Here is a 15957-nt window from a genome sequence, read left to right as displayed (position 1 = left end):
TTGAAAACCTTGTTTTCTTTGCTGAAAGAAAGGTATATATAAACAGGTATAAATAATATCCAAGTGATATTTGGAAATCTGTGGACATCACAGAGGTGTGTTCACTAGGTTATACATTCTATCATAATTTGAGGTGGCCACAAGAGTGGCTGAAACCCAGTTACTAATCTTTCATGAACATCAAAATGCAAATGAAATGTGCTTTATTTACAGAAAACAGAACGTTTCCTTGAAAGTAATTTGCCTTTGACTAATTGAAAAAAAATTAATAGAATTATTAAAATAGTAATTGTTATAATAAAGAGTGGTGACATTTCTAAGGAGATAACTTAGCAGAGAGTTGGGCAATTTGAACACATTTTAGTTAGAAATAAGTACTGTGTCTATCTATTTGTACTTCTTTCTAAAGAGGGAAATCTTAGGGTATTTTACTTGCACAGCATAGCTTTTCTTAGTTGTTTTTGCTTTTTTAACGTACGTGAATGGAGCTGATGAGTAACAAGGGAAGCTGTTAAAATTATCGCAACTGAGAGTTCATCAGGTAAACCATGGAATGTGACTGTACTTATGTACTAAACAGAGCTGAAAACTCTGGTTTTCTAGTTTTAACAAAAATGGTCCTCTGAATCACAGACCAGAAAGTTCCTAAATTACATCCTGAAAAATGGTAGAGATTAACGACCGTTAGTTAAAATGGTAAAGCAGAAAGAGAATCACAGATGTGGAGAACAAACTTATGGGTACTAAGAAGGGAAGAGGCTTCCCAGGTGGCTCAGACAGGTAAGGAATCATCCTGTAACATGGAAGACCTGGGTTTGATCCCTGAGTCGGGAAGATCCCCTGGAGAGGGAATGGCTACCCACTCCAGTATTCTTGCCTGGAGAATCCCTATGGACATAAGAACCTGGTGGGCTACAGCTCAGGGTTCACAGAGAATCCCTTGGACAGAAAGGAGATGAAATCACTCAATCCTAAAGGAAATTAACCCTGAATATTCATTGGAAGGACTGATGCTGAAGTTGAAACTCCAAAGCTTTGGTCACTTGATGCAAAGAATGAGCTCATTAGAAAAGACCCTGATGCTGGGAAAGACTGAGGGCAGGGGGACAAGGGGGCGATAGAGGATGAGCTGGTTGGACGGCATCATCAACTCAATGGACAAGAGTTTGAGCAAACTCTGGGAGATAGTGAAGGATAGGGAAGCCTGGCGTGCTATAGTCCACCGGGTCGCAAAGTGTCAGACAAGACTGGGAAACTGAACAACAACAACAAAAAAGAAGAGGCGGTGGGATGGATTAGGATATTGGGACCTACATATAAACACTACTATGTATAATATAGATAACTAATGAGAACCGCTTGTATAACACAAAAACCTCTATTCAATTCTCTGTAGTGACGTAAATGGGAAGGAAATTTTTAAAAAAAGAATGATTATAACAATATCCAATTTAAATATACTTGAAGTCTTTTTACATGTGATTTCAAATTTTCTGTTAGCCAAATTAAAAAGATAAAAGAGAAAGATGTGATGTTAATTACAATAATGTTTCCTGTATCTCAACAGACCCAAAATATTATCACTTCATCATGCAACCAATATAAAAATTAAGACATTTTTACCTTTTATTGTGCTAAGCCTTCAAAGTGTTCTCAGAACAACCCAGATCAATGTGGCACCAAATTTTTAGTATTAAGAGCACTTGATCTCTGTTTAGATTTCATTAAAGTTACAATTGAAGAGATAGAGTCCCATACTTAAGTTGTTCCAAGCATGTATCTGGGCTGTCTCTAGTTGTGGCGAGTGAGGGTTGCTCTCAAGCTGTGGCTCGCGAACTCAGTATTTGCCGCACTTGGACTCTAGAGCATGGGCTTCAGTTGTTCTGGCCCTAGGGCTCAGTAGTTGTGGTGAATGGACTTAGTTGTACCAGGACATGTGGAATCTTCCTGTATCAGGAATTGTACCCATGTCTACTGCATTGGCAGGTGGATTCCTTACTACTGGACCAACAGGGAAGTCCAATGGCCATACATTTTCTGTCATTTAAAAATAAAATATCTAATTTGGTAACTTTTTCATACTTTTGTAGTTTTATTGAGAAAAAATTGACTGTATACATTTAGTGAAAGTGAAAGTTGATCAGTCATGTCTGACTCTTTGCAACCCCAGGGATTATACAGCCCATGGAATTCTCCAGGCCAGAATGCTGGAGTGGGTAGCCTTTCCCTTCACCAGGGGATCTTCCCAACCCAGGGACCGAACCCAGGTCTCCTGCATTGCAGGTGGGTATTTACCAGCTGAACCACAAGGGAAGCCCAAGAGTACTGGAGTGAGTAGCTTATCATTTCTCCAGCAGATCTTGCTGACCCAGGAATTGAACTGAGGTCTCCTGCATTGCAGGCAGATTCTTTACCAACTGAGCTATCAGAGAAGCACAATTTTAGGGAACATGGTTCAAGATGGTGACATAGGAAGATCCTGAGCTCATCTCCCTCCATGAATAAAGTGATTCTACAGGTATATATGAAACGATCATATCTGAAAAAGATTTGAAAACTTGCTGAGCACTTTCGTCACCTTGTAAGGTGAGAAAAAAAGGTCACACTGAGGTCAATAGAACAGGCTGAGATACAGTCGCACGATAAACTCTACCCTGGTACAGAAACCAAAAATGGTGAGGATACTCACAAACCTGAGTTTTTTGCACTGTTCAAGTTCTGATACAGAGGAAAATTTTTATTTCAGAACCGTTTAAATTATAAGAAAGCTTTCACCTGAAGACCTAGTGTTCCTTTACTCCTTTAATAAGAATTATTTTCTAGGATGTGTAGAGAATTGATGGATTAGAAAATCTCAGAGGGAACATTTTTCCTATAAGTGAGTCATTGATAGGCCAGTTTATTGGGATTCCCTGGTAGCCCAGCTGGTAAAGAATCCAAATGCAATGCAGGGGAAACTGATTCTATTCCTAGATCAGGAAGATCCCCTGGAGAAGGGATAAGCTACCCACTCCAGCATTCTTGGGTTTCCCTGGTTTCTCAGATGGTAGAATCCATCTGCAATGAGGGACACATGGGTTCGATCCTGGGGTTGGGAAAATCCCCTGGAGGAGGGCATGGCAACCCACTCCAGTATTCTTCCCAGGAGAATCCCCATGGACATAGGAGCCTGGCAGGTTACAGTCCATGGGGTCACAAAGAGTTGGACAGACTGAGCGAGTACACACAGCGCCAGCACTGATTGGCTAGGACTCATTTCTGAATCATATTGTGCAGAAATGCAATTGCTCATTGCCCTTACACCCAGCTTCAATATGTCTGGCTTCATGCATGAACTGGGTGAAAGACTCTCTATCAATTTTCTGAATCTTACATATTTGATACATCAATTGTTTTTGCGTCAGTTGTTTTTGTAGGAAAAAAGACTCGGGCTTCCTCTTCATTTCTGTAATCTAAATGAACAGAAAATGGGAGATTTGGCTCTTCTTTGGGGAATGGACAATCCCTAAGTGAAGGGAAAACTTGAGTAAACTATGGAATCTCTAAGGGACTAAGGACAGATTAAGGAACAGTATGCAAATGCAATCCCCCTGGTCCCTATTATACATAGACTGTTTCCCTGGGGAAGAGCTTGAACAACTTCAGCCACATTTATAATTGAGTGCATTATAGCATTACACTCACATTAAATCTGTGACTTATCAAGTGGCAAATAATATGAAGAAGAATGTTTATTTTTCTCTGCTGCTTGAGTGGACTGAAAGTCATAAACAGAAATTATGATCTATATTTCTAAAAGATTTTGAAGTCAAATCAGAAAATACATGTGGGCTGCATTCTCTTAGAATCAACGGAACCAAAGCTTCAGAACCTGAAATTGTCCTACTAAGACCTGAGGGTAAAAGCAGTGATAAGAAAGCCCTGGGGTTTTCTGGAGACAGGAAGGTGAGTTGCTGAATTCCATTTATTCATGTCCTTATTGTTTGAAATGGAAGTATAAGGATCTAAGATACCACAATTTATTTCCAATTTAGAACCCTGAGACTCACATAAAACTTAGAAAAATGTCTATTCAAAGCATGGATCAGTGAATGTTCAGAGACACTAGAAGCCTAAAAGGATGTATTAGATCAGTCAGTAAGTTCCCTCTCCATGGACGGAAGTCTCATTCATCTACAGTTAAAGCTTTTACTCTGTGATGTGGGGTGAAGGGTTAACCTCTCATAGACTCTGGCCTTTTAGTTTTAGTTAAGAAGAAATTTTCTTTGTTCTCACCCCACCAGGTCTAATCTGCTTTAGAGACCAGCACCAAATTGCTAGAGTCTCTGCCTATAGTCTTACTGGTGAGGGGAGATTCCAAGTGAAAAGAGAAATGTTGAGATGTGGGAAGAATGAGTCAGTCCTGGTCCAGACCTCTCCTTTATCCACTCTTTGTTTTTTCCCCAAGCAGTCAAGTCTGCACAGGGCAGGTGTCTCCTTCCTTCTGTAAACTGAGTTTTGATACTCTTTCCTACTTAGTTTATAAAGACCCGGAAAAGTGAAATTTCCTGTCACTCAGTTTCAGGATAATGGTAACACAGTTCCATAAGAGAGTAGGTAAGACAATTCTGTGAGAAAGGCTGGGTTACTCTCAGAGATTCCCAGCCCAAACACCACACTTGCGAGAGGAGATACTGTGTGAAAATTGAGTCATTGATCTCCATGTAACCTTTTTCTTCTGTGCTCACAGATCGCCTTAGAGAAGAATGGCTCCTGGAAATGGCTCTTTTGTGACTGAATTCTTTCTGTTGGGGTTAACCAACCAGCCAGATCTCCAACTCCCTCTGTTTTTCCTGTTCCTAGGAATCTACATGGTCACTGTGCTGGGAAATTTGGGATTGATAATCCTAATTGCACTGAATTCAAACCTACACACCCCCATGTACTTTTTCCTCTTTAACTTGTCTTTCATAGATCTCTGTTATTCTTCTGTATTTACACCCAAAATGTTGATTAACTTCATATCAAAGAAGAATATTATTTCTTACCTGGGCTGCATGACCCAGCTCTACTTCTTCTGTTTTTTTAGCATTTCTGAATGCTACGTGCTGACATCAATGGCCTATGACCGCTATGTGGCCATCTGTAAGCCACTTTTGTATAACATTGCCATGTCCCCTAAAGTGTGTTCCAGCCTTATGTTTGGTTCATACTTGATGGCATTTTCTGGTGCCATGGCTCACACTGGATGCATGCTGAGACTGACCTTCTGTGATGCAAACACCATCAACCATTATTTCTGTGACATCCTCCCTCTGCTCGAGCTCTCCTGCACAAGTACCTATGTCAGTGAGCTGGAAATCTTCATTGTAGTGGGCATCAATATCACTGTGCCCAGTCTCACCATCTTTGTCTCTTATGGTCTCATCCTCACCAACATCCTCCACATCAGCTCCACAGAGGGCAGGTCCAAAGCCTTCAGCACCTGCAGTTCCCACATCATTGCTGTTTCTCTCTTCTTTGGATCAGGGGCATTTATGTATCTCAAACCACCTTCTGCTGTGTCTATGGATGAGGGGAAAATCTCTTCTGTCTTTTACACCAATTTGATTCCTATGATGAACCCATTAATCTACAGTTTGAGGAACAAAGATGTTAAACTTGCTCTGAGAAAAACTCTGAGTAGGAGACAGTTTTAATTAAAACTGTCTGTGTGCACAAGTAACTTGAGTATTTAATTTTAATGGCAACCTTCTTACCATATTTTTATTATCTTTTTAAAATATAGTATCTTAAAGAAATTTAAGTCCAATTTGAATAATTTATTTCCATTTTTATATATTTTTCCTACTATTTTCAAAATACATATCATCTCTTTTTCTTTCATAAACATTAAATAGTGAATATATTATCTTTTTTCATAATCATTTTGAAATTATTTTTCCTCTGGGGGAAGATGAATGGCCTTCAAATAATGACTTACATAACCCTAGACTGAAGACATATCACTAGGGTTATTTTTAATCTATCAACTTGCAATAAGAAGGATAAATAAGATACCGTGTTTCTACTCTTATCTTTCCATATTCCACTTGGCAATAATATACCTTCTTGAAATACCAGAGATTGATGGTTCTAAGAGTATCAAGGATAATCTCTTTCCCATATGTAAACCTTTAGTGTTAAGCTTCTTTTGGCAAAGAGTTTTATTTTCACCTTTGTAAGTAATACTGACACATAGCCAATCATCAAAATACATGTTTTGCATGGGTGGGAAAGTGAAGCCAAGAGTGGATAATGATTTACTTAAAGTCACACAGCTTTAGAAAGAAAAATTGTAGACTAAATTCTTATCACTTTGACTTCAAGTGTATTATTCTTCAGTAAACTCCATCATTCTTGATTACATTATTCTATTTCAGTGAGCATGAAATATGAGAAAACATTCCTGATTTAAAGTTGACTCTCCTCTGTTTCAGAATGACATATGAATTTCTCTCAAGCTGGGTATTCCTTTCTTTTCTTTTTAGCAAAACAGTTTGATTGTCTTTTGCTGTTGTTGTCAGAAAGAGAAAGCCTTATGAGCTCGTATATTATAGAAATTATTTGCTCAAAAAGGGAAATTACTCTTTCTGCAAAATTAAAAACCTGAATGTGGAATGCTTGCAAGTGTTTGTATTTCAGAGAGCAGGGCACGTGCAGTAAGGGCTCAGAAACATGTAATTATGTCAGGACTCAAGGAGGCATACGGCCAATAAATAAGATGTCCCAGTGTGGGACTTGGTTGTGAGATTTAGGTACCCGGGCTTCCCTTGTGGCTCAGCTGGTAAAGAATCCAACCTGTAATGCGAGAGATCTGGGTTTGATCCCTGGGTTGGGAAGATTCCCTGGAGAAGGGAACCCACTCCACTGTTCTGGCCTGAAGAATTCCATGCACTGTACTGTAAAGTGCATGGAATTGCAAAGAATTGGACATGACTGAGTGACTTTCACTTTCATTTTTATTCTGAAACTGTTCCCTGTTTGCAGAGTACTGTAAATATATTTTGCTATTCTTAAATCTTTGATTTTTTTAAACTACTTGCATAATGAGCACACATTATTAGTATTTTGGAGAATGAAAGTGGAAGGGCTGTGGTCTCATTTGGGGAAGTGGATAGAAGGAAGGCACCAGTTACAGGAGGTAAATTGTGAGGAGTAATTGCATAAAGAAAGGAACAAGTAATTACACAGAGAAGTGTTGGATAATGAAAACCTTTACCCATGGACTCACCCCTTGTGCGAGACCCTAGATACTGTTGAGATCACAGAATGTCTTTATATAAGATAAAAGCTTAAGTTATTTGTGATTTAAAATGTTAAAACAACAGGACTAGATGACCTTTGAACAAGTAGATTTTTTCCTGTTTTGTTGGCTTCTGTGTGCTACATTCATATGGAGTTTTAGGTACAGAAACATCAAATTGCAGCTGGGAGAATAATGACAATGTGAAAGAAATATTTGGAGAATAAAGCAAGTTATAACATGAATGTTGGATTATTTTTTGAAAGCAAAAATGTATTACTTTAAAAATCTTCAATATGCTGTATCAGTGACACTGTGATCATTTTCTAAGATATTTTGAATAATATTCATTTGTTAACACTTCACTATTTGTGTATTTTGAAATTTGGCAAAGCTGATTTTTGACTTGTTTGTGTTTGAGATGTTCAGCATAGCTTAATCCTTGGCTGATATTTTTAGATGATCACTCATATTTCATCTCTTGATTGCGATATGAACATGATTGACTTTTCCTTAACAAGTTATATTTACATAATATTGTTGATCTTTCTTAGAGGTTTTTTTTTGTTTGTTTGTTTAAACTCATGTTTCCCTCTATAAACTTTTTTTTCGAATGGAAACAAATGCATCTAAACAAGTAAAATTAACTGGGTCATTTGGAAACCTATAGAATACAGATGCAGGTACTTTATTATGTATTTTATAACAATTTGAGTAACCCTAGGAGTGAGTTAAACCTGGTCACTAATCTTCCCTTTCATGAGCCTCAAAATTAGAATGAAATCTGTTCACTTACATAAAAGAACTACTCCTTAAAATGAGTAATTTATATCTTTGGTTAATTTGAAAAAATATAAATAACTTAAAATACAATTTGTAATAATTACCTGTAGTAATGTTGTAAAGGAGGGAACTTTGTTGATTGTTCAACAAATTATTCATGTTTTAGTTAGCAATGGAACTGTGCATCTCTGTGTTTGGACTTCTACTAAATGGAGGGGGAATCAAGCCAGAGTATTTTAAATGTTCAGTTCAGTTGCTCAGTTGTGTCTGACTCTTTGTGACCCCATGGGCTGCAGCACTCCAGACTTCCCTGTCCATTACTAACTCCTGGAGCATGTTCAAACTCATGTGCATCGATTTGGTGATGCCATCCAGCCATCACATCCTCTGTCGTCCCCTTCTGCTCCTGCCTTCAGTCTTTCCCAGCATTAGCATCCTTTCTGATGACTCCATTTTTTGCATCAGGTGGCCAAAGTATTAGAGCTTCAGCTTCAACATCAGTCCCCCCAATGAATATTAGGACTGAGTTCCTTTAGGACTGACTGGTTTGATCTCTTTGTAGTTCTTCCTTTCTCGAGTTATGTGACTGGCACTGGCAGGTTTTGAGGGAAGTTGTGGTTCTGCTGGAGGTGTTCAGTCTTAGAGTCAAACTTGTAAGCCCTGGGTTTATCCTGTGCCCATCAACCAGGACAGAACTTTTTCTAAACTGGTGTGAAATTGGATTCTTTTCCAAAATGTTGAATCATGAATATATATCTTCTTTCCTAATTTAGCTAGACTAGTGATTTCAAATATTATACAATATATTGGGAAGATTCTAAACAAGATATAGAGACCTAAGAAGGTGTTTCAAAAAACCCCTACGTTTAAAATTTCACATGGCATGATTTTAATTTTCATTCATCAGAAATTCAGTGCCTAGTGGTTTCTTCCATCTCCCTTTTAAGGGTTGCCCCACTAAAAGCAAACAAACAAATTCTATAATTGTGGTAGCAGCACAAATCATTATTTTGTTTGTGGATGTCCTCTTTTTTGGAAGCATTTTGAAGACATATTTTTGAGCATTTGATGCTTTTCTATCAATAAGAGAGAACACTCTATTATCATAGAATGATATTCTTCTCTCTCCTACTTAATATAAGTAGTATGCTTAAAGATAGACTCGTGTAGGTTTATTTTTCACACAAAAACATATATATTTCTAAAGTGGGTTGTATCTCCCAAGACAATTGGATGGTCTTTGTTAAGTAAACATTCTCCTATTTTCTTTTTTATGTTTTTGAGAAGGTTAAAGTTTTGTACCATATTTAAAGTGTGCAAGATACTTCGATCAATCAGAATGGTACTTTCATGGCTTGTCATCTGACTCAATTTCTTCTTGAATTTTAACCAAGCCTTAATCATAGTTTTGAGAATTATGTTTTTACTACATAGCTTCAATTTTCAAGTGGGTGATGGAGAACCACTGAAAGTTTTTGAACTAGGGAGGGACTAGTAGCATTATTCATGACCAAATATGAGTGAATATGTGGGGAAATGTGAAAATAATAGGAGCCACTATAGTTCAGCATTACACTAGTTCAGTTTAATCATAAAGCCAGAAGTTGTGTGGTGGCTGGGGACAGGTGGGTACAGGTCATTGTGGTTGTAGATGTTGTGGTTTAGCATAAGAGAAGTTTTGAATGTATTCTGAAAGCTCTTAGATAAAAATAAGATGAGTTTCAGAAGTATTCATTGAATTCTTTCTGTGTACTCAGCAGTGTTCCGGCATTGTTCTTAGTTTCAGGATCCAAATTGTTAACAAGATAGAATAAATGTTTGTCCTTATAGAATACAGTTTATAGAAAAGCATGAATTAAAGGGGAGAAGTCTGATGAGTATTACGAAAAGAGAATTTACTGAAATTTCTGAGAACATGATTAAAAACAGCTGACATTTATTGACACTCATATGCCTATACTGGCCTAACCATTTTACTTAGTTTTTTTTTTTTTTTTCATTTGGTTAACACAACAGCTCAATGAAAGAGATGCTATTTTTACATTCCTTATTTTGCATAGGAGAACCAAGAGATTCAATAACTTATCCCAAGTGTTATAGTGTGTAAAAGTGGAAGAAAGAAGGTAGGATTCACAGCAGTCTCTCTAACTCCATAATAAATACTCTTTTCTGTGATGAGAAGAATCGATAACTTCAGTTACTGAAATATTCCAGAAAATTAGGTAGCAGGAGAGTCTGGTAGAAATTTCAGGAATATGTTAAAAGTATAAACTATAGAAGGGATACACTATATTGCAAATTATTTCAGAGACATCTCAGAAAGAGAACAACTGAAATTAGTTGCTGCAACATTTGATGTGTTCAGATAAATAAATAAAGAAACCTGGAAGTATGTCTTTTGTGGAAATATGTCCATTTGGTAAATGTGAATAAAGAGGGAATAAGACAATGTAGCAGCTTTCCCCTCAGAGGTGTAGATAATGAGGAGATGGACATTCACTTTGGATCTACCTGAGGGATATACAAAAATGAGTAATAGTGAGTAAAAGCAAAAATGAGTAATAGTGAGCCCCCAAGGAACTAAAGATAGATCATGAAGCAGGATCCATAATTTCCTTACTCCATATTGTACATATAATCTACACCCTGGGGAGGAGACCAAACAAGCTTCTAACCTGTTTTTCACCAAGTACATTACATCATTGCACTCACATTAAATCTGTGTCTAATCAAGTAGAAAGTATAATAATAAAAGCGTTATTTTTCTTCTGTTGCTTGAAAACACTGAAAATATCAGAAATTATAGAAGCTCAGAAAGATTTCCAGAGCATAGGTGAATTAATGTCTAGATCCTCTCCCCTGAAATCAAAGGGATCAAGCCTGGAGAACGTGAAATAACATTTCCAGAACCAACAGGGTTAAGATGTAGGGTAAGGAAGACAGTCCTGCAGTTTTAAGATCAAACTGGGTGAGTTTCTGAATTTAATTTACAATACTTATTCCTTGTTTGGTGTTCAGAGTCCAGGGACCTATTATATGTCCATTATTTCTCATCTTGTGTAGCTGAGACTCAAGTAAAACTTCTAGAAGCATCTGTTGGAGAGGAATCAGAGAATATTAGAGGGGCTCAAAAGACATATCAGTCAGGAAGTTTCCTCTAAATAGGTAGATCTCTCACTCTTCTTCCTTCATGATTTTTACTCTGTGACAAGGTTGGTAACAATTCTCATAGACTCGGGTCCCCTCATCTTGATTTAGAAACAATGCTCTTGGTTCCTGCCACATAAGGTCTAATCTGCATGAGAAGCCAGCGCCAGGTTGCTAGGGTCACTGCCTCCAGTTGTACTGGTGAGGGAAGAGTTCACAGGAATGAGGGAATGTTGGGAAGAGAGTAGAAGATTTGAATCCTTGTCCATCCTTCTTTTCCTTGGGTTTTTCCAGAGTGTATATTTGCATATGGTAGCTTTTGCCTTCCCTCTCTAGTAAGATTGTGATGTCCGTTGTAATATTTGGCTTATAAAAACTCTAATTAGGCAAGTCCACTTCACTCTATCCTGATAATGGAAAAGGCAGACTGTACGGGATCAGGTCAGGATAATGTCAGGCATTCGCAGTGTGTATACTGTTTTGTAGGATGGGACACTGGATGAGGTGAGTTGTTCTCTAATGGAACCCTTTCTCCTGTATCCACAGAGTCCTTTAGAGAAGAATGGCTCCTGGAAATGGGTCTTTCATGACTCAGTTCATTTTGATGGGATTAACAGACCAACCAGATCTCCAGCTCCCCTTGTTCTTCCTGTTCCTAGGAATGTACATAGTCACTGTGATGGGGAACCTGGGTTTGATAATCTTAATTTGGCTAAATTCACATCTACACACCCCCATGTACTTTTTCCTCTTTAACTTGTCCTTCATAGATCTCTGTTATTCTTCTGTGTTTACACCCAAAATGCTGATTAACTTCATATCAAAGAAGAACATTATTTCTTACATGGGGTGCATGACTCAGCTGTACTTTTTCTGTTTTTTTGTCATTTCTGAAATCTATGTGCTGACATCAATGGCCTATGACCGCTATGTGGCCATCTGCAACCCACTTTTGTATAATGCTGCCATGTCCCCTAAAGTGTGTTCCAGCCTTATGCTTGCTTCCTACCTGATGGCATTTTCTGGTGCCATGGCTCACACTGGATGCATGCTCAGGCTGACCTTCTGTAATGCAAACACCATCAACCATTATTTCTGTGATATTCACCCACTGCTTCAGCTCTCCTGCACAAGTACCTATGTCAATGAGTTGGTTGTTTTCACTGTGGTGGGCATCAACATCACTGTGCCCAGTCTCACCATCTTTATCTCTTATGGTCTCATTTTCTCCAGCATCCTCCACATCAGCTCCACGGAGGGCAGGTCCAAAGCCATCAGTACCTGCAGTTCCCACATCATTGCTGTTTCTCTCTTCTTTGGATCATGTGCATTTATGTATCTTAAACCATCGTCTGCTGGGTCTCTGGATGAGCAAAAAGTCTCTTCTCTCTTCTATACCAATGTGGTTGCTATGATGAACCCCTTAATATACAGTTTGAGAAACAAAGATGTAAAAACTGCTCTGAGAAAAACTGTAAGTGGAATACAGTTTTGATTAGAAACAACATGTCTTTGTGCAGATAATCACAAGATAGAGAAATTGTCTGGAGAAGGCAATGGCATCCCACTCCAGCACTCTTGCCTGGAAAATTCCATGGACGGAGGAGCCTGGTAGGCTGCAGTCCATGGGGTCGCAAAGAGTCTGACAGGACTGAGCGACTTCACTTTCACTTTTCACTCTTATGCATTGGAGAAGGAAATGGCAACCGACTCCAGTGTTCTTGCCTAGAGAATCCCAGGGATGGGGTCGCATAGAGTCGGACACGACTGAAGTGACTTAGCAGCAGCAGCAGTAGAGATATTGTCTTTTTAATTTTAATGATCTTATTAACAGTCTTATTATCCTGTTTTGTATCATATGAAAGAAATTTTTGACATTTCAATTTACTTATCCCAGAGTAGACTTCTCTCCTTGTTTACCATTTGCATAATTTCCTTTCCTCACATGTTCCCATTTATTAATACTATTAAGAAGAACATTTACTATCTTATTTATCATTCATTATAATCATTTTATTTATCATATTATTTATTATAATATATTTTCTGCATTAGTCTGAACTTACCTTTCCCTGTGAAAATAGAAGACTGGTCAACAAATCATCAAATTAGGGAACATTAGGGTGACATAATTGATGCTCTTGAAGTGTGGTGTTGGAGAGGACTCTTGAGAGTTCCTTGAACAGCAAGGAGATCCAACCAGTCCATCCTAAATGAAACGAGTCCTGAATATTCATTGGAAGGACCGATGCTGAAGCTGAAACTCCAATACTTTGGCCGCCTGATGGGAAGAACCGACTCATTTGAAAAGACCCTGATGCTGGAAAAGATTGAAGGCAGGAGGAGAAGGGGACAACAGAGGATGAGATGGTTGGATAGCATCACCGACTCAGTGGACGTGAGTTTGAGTAAACTCCAGGAGTTTGCGATGCACCGGGAGGCCTGGTGTGCTGCAGTTCATGGGGTTGCAAAGAGTCGGACCTGACTGAGTGACTGACCCTGAGGGCGACATAATGTCACTGGGGATGTCTTATCTGCCAGTTGCCATTAGAAATATGAATCTGAGAATGTTTCCTCTTTCCATCTTTCCAGAATTCCTTGAGCAAGATTATATCACTTTTAATTTCTAAAGTGGAAGACTTCATAGTGACTGTTAAGTATAACCCACTTTGTATCTGTAAGCACTGTGCATGCCTCCTTTGACAAAGGATTTTGTTATCTGCATGTAATGGATTGTCAAAATGTATTCATTATATGGTCATTACATAGAGTGGTTAATGATTTATTTGCAGTCATATGCATTTTTAATGAAATAGTCTAGAATAAATTTAGGTTTATGATTTCAAGATTACTCATCTCAATATACTTGGCTTCTATTGTATCTCTTTAATTTTGTTAATGTAAACTTGGCACGAGAAAAACTATTCTAGTTTTTAATCTGAGTATGCTTTGTTTCAGGGTGTTACGTGAATTTTTCTCAGAGTGTATATTGCTTTTTTGTTATTTTATTTAAATATTTGAGGAAAAGAGTTCTTCGGGAGTTTTGTTATAGTTGTTTATGGGAAAGATATTACCTTTGGGCTACTGGGGAGAAGATTGGTAATTAAGAATATTTCTTCATTCACAAAATTTAAAAAAATTAGTTTTTGGAATGCTTTAAATGTTTGTAATTCAGAGAACAGGGCATGGGAGAGAAAGGAGCCCAGAAAACTCTCATGAGGCTGGACCTCAACAGACACATTGCCAATAAATAAGAAGACCCCGTGGAGAGTAGTCGTGAGGCTTAGGACCTGCATTTTAATCTGGATGTTTATTCTGTGTCATCTGGTGAAGTAAATATATCCAGTCCATAAAGTTTTTCTAAACTTATAATGCACAGTGACCATACAGCATTAGTATTCGCAGGAATAAAGGTGAACAAGCTGTGGCCATAATTGTGGAAAACCAGAAAGAAATAAGATACTTTTTCATAAGATAAAATGGTGAGTAGTAATTAAAGCTCAAATTAGAAAGATGGAATCTAGAAAAATATGATAGAAAACAGAAACCTCTATTTATGAGTCTCCTATTTCTAGACAGCCATAGAAATATTACAGAGATCATGGGATTTGTCTGGATAGGATAAAAGCTTAAAATGTTTGATATTTAAAGAAAAAAAGTTAAACCCACGAACCTGCATCCATTTGGTGTAACCTGGGCACAACTAAATCACTCCTGCTTCTGTTGGTTTCCATATGGTATTTTCTTATGGATTTTAAGGCATGAAATCGTAAGTCAGTATGCAGTTAGAACTATGAGAACTGTGATAATTTGAAAGAAACATTTGGTGGATGAATCAAATATTGTGACAGTGTCTTTTCTGGAATAGAATGTTGGATTATTTTTCTTTTGAGAAAATAGGAGGAAATGGTTATTGAAATGCTTGCCTTACTGTGGCAATTTCAGCATTTTTAAAGATAACTTTAATAATATTTTAAAATTTTTCTTGCTTTCTCACCTCCTCTGAAGAGTTAGATATTGTGAATTTAGCAATACTGATATGCTTGCTTTTGTTGTATTTTTAGATGTTCAGCATTGACCTACAGTTTTTAACTCCTTGCTATATCCTTGATTTATCATTTTCAGTGGCACTCATACCACATCCCTTGATCTCAATATCAACATATATTACTTTCACATACCAGGGCCTATTTTTATAAATAGTCTACCTAGTTGGCAATTTTTTTTCATTTACATCTTACCCCTTTTTTATAAAGTTGTCTTCCTTATTGAAAAAGAAGTATATCTAAAGAATTAAATAATAATTACACTATTTGGAAACCCTTGTAGGCATACAGAGGTGCAGACACTCTGTTTTGTATTTTAGCATTAATTGATGTGCCAAAAATATGTTAAAGTTAGTCACAAGATTTCCATTTGAGGAGCCTCAAAATACAATTCATTTCTTTCTTTTTTTTTTTAAATAAACTTTCTGTGAAATTAGATTTCATTCTATCAGAATATTGTGTATAAAATAATATAGAAGTTTAAATAATACTTCTAAACTTTACGTTTGGCAATGGTTTAAGGAATCAACTTAATTATCATTTCTTGTTAGCAACTGAAGCTCTGTGTGTCTGTTTGGACCTCACTAAAAGAGGGGAATCAAGTTAGGATGCTTATGTGTATAATATGGAGCATATTATTGCAAAACTTGAACATTGCAGCATTTTAAAAATTTCAGATAAAGAAATAAAGAGACCTGGATTAGGACTGTTATGGAG

General features: G+C 37.4%; 2 protein-coding genes across 2 annotated transcripts; both read left to right on the top strand.

Annotated features, from left to right (window-relative positions):
* The first annotated feature begins 4745 nt into the window (after window positions 1-4745).
* Window positions 4746-5678, top strand: LOC136168756 (olfactory receptor 8B3-like). Its single transcript, XM_065936451.1, has one exon. The coding sequence runs from the start codon at window positions 4746-4748 to the stop codon at window positions 5676-5678; it is 933 nt and encodes a 310-aa protein (XP_065792523.1).
* Window positions 5679-11756: 6078 nt separating this feature from the next.
* Window positions 11757-13096, top strand: LOC136168755 (olfactory receptor 8B3-like). The gene is made up of 2 exons (XM_065936450.1): window positions 11757-12672; window positions 13092-13096. The coding sequence occupies exons 1-2, from the start codon at window positions 11757-11759 to the stop codon at window positions 13094-13096; spliced, it is 921 nt and encodes a 306-aa protein (XP_065792522.1).
* The last annotated feature ends 2861 nt before the right edge of the window (window positions 13097-15957 follow it).

Source organism: Muntiacus reevesi, chromosome 5, assembly GCF_963930625.1.
Source record: "Muntiacus reevesi chromosome 5, mMunRee1.1, whole genome shotgun sequence".
In the NCBI taxonomy this organism is placed as follows: Eukaryota; Metazoa; Chordata; class Mammalia; order Artiodactyla; family Cervidae; genus Muntiacus; species Muntiacus reevesi.
This window is presented reverse-complemented; position numbering and strand designations above follow the sequence as displayed.

Coding starts and splice junctions, on each gene's coding strand:
- LOC136168756 (XM_065936451.1), top strand. CDS start 4,746: ATGGCTCCTGGAAATGGCTCTTTTGTGACTGAATTCTTTCTGTTGGGG.
- LOC136168755 (XM_065936450.1), top strand. CDS start 11,757: ATGGCTCCTGGAAATGGGTCTTTCATGACTCAGTTCATTTTGATGGGA.